This window comes from Procambarus clarkii, chromosome 31, assembly GCF_040958095.1.
Source record: "Procambarus clarkii isolate CNS0578487 chromosome 31, FALCON_Pclarkii_2.0, whole genome shotgun sequence".
NCBI classification, from domain to species: domain Eukaryota; kingdom Metazoa; phylum Arthropoda; class Malacostraca; order Decapoda; family Cambaridae; genus Procambarus; species Procambarus clarkii.
Genome location: NC_091180.1, coordinates 17,030,983 through 17,036,464, shown reverse-complemented (window position 1 = coordinate 17,036,464; position 5,482 = coordinate 17,030,983). Strand labels below are relative to the sequence as shown.

Sequence of the window (5,482 nt, the reverse complement as noted above, 5' to 3'; positions counted from 1 at the left end):
ATGTATATATTCTAGAAGTATCATAAAACAAATATAACTATGTAATAAAAATATAAAGAAGTTATTAAAGTATTTCAATTCATGGTTAAAAATATTACATTTGAGAGTAACTTTTGTTATAAATATAGTTAAGTTTACCCAGTTACAAAGCTTGCCGGATATTTTCCAGATGAGTTAATTAGTTACTAAATGTGTTAATCATTCAAAGTATATACCTTGCTGGATAGATTTCGATAAAAACCGAGATTGATATTGTTTAAATAGGAGGAGGTCAAGACATTGTTATTATTTCATATATTTAGTCGATAAGAAGACTAATATAGCTGATAAAACAGAGGCGACTCTACCTTAAAGCTTTGAAGGAAGTGAGATTTGAGATAAATTAATAATTGAAATTACGTTAGATTTTGCAAATTGCAAACAGCATTTGCTTCTCTATTTTCAATTTGTTTATAATCCCGTAGTAAGATACGACGAAACGCCTCTTGCATCCTAATATACATGGCATACATACATAAATACATACATATATGCATAAATATGAAAATAAAATCAGTTTTTGTGATATCTGTTTCCATAATTTTTTACATTGTTTTAATAGTATTCATTTCCTATTAACATAGTGTTTGTTTTAAGGGTTGACATGTCTGGTAAGTCAGATAGTTCATTTTGTCCTTTACTCATCTTAGATATCAAGTGGGTTCCCTTCTAATCGTTCCTCCTCCTCCAGTTACTCTTACAATTGTCTATATTATCTTATACCTGGCTTGCACTTCTGTTATCTAGACTCTGCCAGAGGTATTTTTGTACACCTATAATGGTATGTTGCAAATCTTGATGCTTCACAATGTTAAGTACCCAGGCTCTCTCTCTCTCTCTCTTTCTCTCTCTCTCTCTCGCTCTCTCTTTCTCTCTCTCCCTCCATTCCATTTGTACAATATATAATCACTCCCCACTTCACATGGCATCATCGTTTAATACCGTGTTCATTCTTCCTCTTTTTCTCGACTCTCAATTGTATTCCTTAATCATAGCCTCTATAATCTTTTCAGCAATATTTCTCCATCTGGTATTATCCTTTTTTAAAATGTGAATATATTATCTTCGTGTATATATAGAGTTCGTGTTTATTTTCTATTAATTCCTTTTTGTAATCATTTCTTCATTGTCTTTCATAATTCAGAAGTCTTGTGTACTGCTTCTTCTTCCCTCATTTTCTTATGCTTAGTTATTTATCAATATCATTTCATCATCTACATACTCCTGTTTCACTAACATGGTCCTCTTTCCCTCTGGTGTTATCACTCCCTCTCCTCATTCCTCTGGTATTGTCACTCCCTCTCCTCTTTCCTTAATCTCTCTACCACTTGCCTCACTGCCTCCTCTCTCATTACTACTAGTATTACCCATAATGCGCTCCTTAAACCACATTTACTGCAATGAATACTGTATCCTCTGCTTACCCATATGTTTACAACTGCTACCACTACTTCTACTTTCATCCCTACTGCTGCTGGTCTTGGCGACCCTGCTCAGCTACCTTTGCTACAGGTCTTGGTCGCGTGCCCCACCCGGTGCAATATATATATATATATATATATATATATATATATATATATATATATATATATATATATATATATATACATATATATATATGTATATATATATATATATATATATATATATATATATATATATATATATATATATATATATATATATATATATGACAGCGTGACGCACCGATGTTGTTTCAGATCTGTTAATGTGATAGGTTTTACCCCCTGCCTACTGATATGAGGGTGTGGGTTCTAATGTTACTATTAAACTAACGTTATACTTCTGTTCTCGTAATCACCTCCAAATGTCCAATAATACAAAGTAAAAAGAAGTGTTTTCAAACATAGTATCGATAATGAATGTTAATATAAGAAGGGATATATATATATAAAATGTAGCTTTCTGTACACCCGCCATGGTTAGTCTTGTAAAATATATATGATACAAAGATCTATTTTCTTTTAAAACTCTCATTGTCTCATAAGTTGCTACTTAATGAATAAAAATTATCATTAGAGCTGTTTTTATTATAATCCTATGATGGCTTTGTCGACGTTGGGTGATAGTGTTCAGTACCAGTGCTGCCAGTTACACCAACATCACTAATATGATGTGGAAAAAAAAATATTATTATTTTTTAAAATATTTTTTTTCTATAGTCTCACTATTTTCATGTTTTTTTTTATTTGTAAAAATGATTATACAGTAGAGATAATTAAGAGATGAAGAATAACAAGTAAATATTAATATACAATTAATACAGTTGGAGTTTTGGCATCCAGGCAGTGTATTCTTTTAATAATTACTTATGGACCAATATACAGGTATTATGAACAGGGAATACATACATCGAGAGCTGTAACCTGTTGCTCAGTGCATATACATTGAGACCACACGAGTCCTGGACTATGTTCAAGAGGAGTAATGTATTCTTGCTTGTGTAATTAGTGCTGCCTCAGTAACACTGCACCGGTTGAAAGGCGATAAGACCAACAACAAACCAAATATATTCCGTGATGATATATCGTAAGAAGTATACTTCATCTCAAAATGTAAATATATTGAGAGCGTAAAGAAGTGGACTATTTCGCTAAGTCAGTGATGCACTTGTTGGTTGGTCAGTTACGGAAATGGTCCCCAAACAACACTTCAATGATTTATGTATTAACTTAGTTGTGCTTGTGAGGGGGGGGGTTGAGCTCTGGCTCTTTGGTCCCGCCTCTCAACTGTCAATCAACTAAAACTATTGACAATCTGACAATCTCACTCTCAACTGACAATCGACGATTCCTGTGTCTTTAACCAAATTCCGAAAAATATATAAATAAAATAAAATTAATAAAAGTTATACTGAGAAGTATATATATATAGCCGTGTATTTTTGGTGAGTACTAAAGTATACTCGCCGCTTAGTAAACTATTGTTTTGGTGCTAATCACAAGCTGTATTGCCAACCCGCGGTACAAACCGATACAGTTCTGGCTGTAATGAACAGCTCAACATCAGTGTATATCAAACTAAAAAAATGTTTTTTATACATTTGAAAACATTTTGCTTCTAATGCAAGTGGTTACTTAACTAAGGACGTCATAGTGTCTGTACAAGTACAGCAGAGTGTGTGATCATGACAACAGTTGTAAAGATAACAGCAGTAATGACAACAGTTGTAAAAATAACAGTAGTAATGACAACAGTTGTAAAGATAACAGCAGCAGCATTAATGACAACAGTTGTAGTAAAGATAACAGCAGCAGTAGTAATGACAACAGTTGTAAAGATAACAGCAGCAGCAGTAATGACAACAGTTGTAAAGATAACAGCAGCAGCAGTAATGAGAACAGTTGTAGTAAAGATAACAGCAGCAGTAGTAATGACAACAGTTGTAAAGATAACAGCAGCAGCAGTAATGACAACAGTTGTAGTAAAGATAACAGCAGCAGTAGTAATGACAACAGTTGTAAAGATAACAGCAGCAGCAGTAATGACAACAGTTGTAAAGATAACAGCAGCAGCAGTAATGAGAACAGTTGTAGTAAAGATAACAGCAGTAGTAATGACAACAGTTGTAAAGATAACAGCAGCAGCAGTAATGACAACAGTTGTAGTAAAGATAACAGCAGCAGCAGTAATGACAACAGTTGTAGTAAATTTGTCATAGAACATGCCGCCACAGGGACAGTACTGGGCAGTGCCACTCATCCTGTTAGTGAACACACCGCCACAGGACAGTACTGGGCAGTGCCACTCATCCTGTTAGTGAACACACCGCCACAGGACAGTACTGGGCAGTGCCACTCATCCTGTTAGTGAACACACCGCCACAGGACAGTACTGGGCAGTGCCACTCATCCTGTTAGTGATCACACCGCCACAGGGACAGTACTGGGCAGTGCCACTCATCCTGTCAGTGAACACACCACCACAGGGACAGTACTGGACAGTGCCACTCATCCTGTCAGTGAACACACCGCCACAGGGACAGTACTGGGCAGTGCCACTCATCCTGTCAGTGAACACACCACCACAGGACAGTACTGGACAGTGCCACTCATCCTGTTAGTGAACACACCACCACAGGGACAGTACTGGGAAGTGCCACTCATCCTGTCAGTGAACACACCGCCACAGGGACAGTACTGGGCAGTGCCACTCATCCTGTCAGTGAACACACCGCCACAGGGACAGTACTGGGCAGTGCCACTCATCCTGTTAGTGAACACACCGCCACAGGGACAGTACTGGACAGTGCCACTCATCCTGTCAGTGAACACACCGCCACAGGGACAGTACTGGACAGTGCCACTCATCCTGTCAGTGAACACACCGCCACAGAGACAGTACTGGGCAGTGCCACTCATCCTGTCAGTGAACACACCGCCACAGGGACAGTACTGGGCAGTGCCACTCATCCTGTCAGTTAACACACCACCACAGGGACAGTACTGGGCAGTGCCACTCATCCTGTCAGTGAACACACCACCACAGGGACAGTACTGGACAGTGCCACTCATCCTGTTAGTGATCACACCGCCACAGGGACAGTACTGGACAGTGCCACTCATCCTGTCAGTGAACACACCGCCACAGGGACAGTACTGGGCAGTGCCACTCATCCTGTCAGTGAACACACCACCACAGGGACAGTACTGGGCAGTGCCACTCATCCTGTCAGTGAACACACCGCCACAGGGACAGTACTGGGCAGTGCCACTCATCCTGTCAGTGAACACACCGCCACAGGGACAGTACTGGACAGTGCCACTCATCCTGTCAGTGAACACACCGCCACAGGGACAGTACTGGACAGTGCCACTCATCCTGTCAGTGAACACACCGCCACAGGGACAATACTGGACAGTGCCACTCATCCTGTCAGTGAACACACCACCACAGGGACAGTACTGGACAGTGCCACTCATCCTGTCAGTGAACACACCGCCACAGGGACAGTACTGGGCAGTGCCACTCATCCTGTCAGTGAACACACCGCCACAGGGACAGTACTGGACAGTGCCACTCATCCTGTCAGTGAACACACCGCCACAGGGACAGTACTGGGCAGTGCCACTCATCCTGTCAGTGAACACACCGCCACAGGGACAGTACTGGGCAGTGCCACTCATCCTGTCAGTGAACACACCGCCACAGGGACAGTACTGGGCAGTGCCACTCATCCTGTCAGTGAACACACCGCCACAGGGACAGTACTGGACAGTGCCACTCATCCTGTCAGTGAACACACCGCCACAGGGACAGTACTGGACAGTGCCACTCATCCTGTCAGTGAACACACCGCCACAGGGACAGTACTGGGCAGTGCCACTCATCCTGTCAGTGAACACACCGCCACAGGGACAGTACTGGACAGTGCCACTCATCCTGTCAGTGAACACACCGCCACAGGGACAGTACTGGGCAG

At 40.8% G+C, this 5,482-nt stretch overlaps 1 protein-coding gene across 1 annotated transcript; it reads right to left on the bottom strand.

Annotated features, from left to right (window-relative positions):
- Window positions 1-3,150: 3,150 nt before the first annotated feature.
- Window positions 3,151-3,762, bottom strand: LOC138370196 (uncharacterized). Its single transcript, XM_069334187.1, has one exon. It carries the CDS (start codon window positions 3,760-3,762, stop codon window positions 3,151-3,153), a length of 612 nt encoding a protein of 203 aa, XP_069190288.1.
- Window positions 3,763-5,482: the final 1,720 nt, after the last annotated feature.

Excerpts from the sequence above, each read along its gene's own strand:
- LOC138370196 (XM_069334187.1), bottom strand. The coding sequence starts at position 3,762 with ATGAGTGGCACTGCCCAGTACTGTCCCTGTGGCGGCATGTTCTATGAC.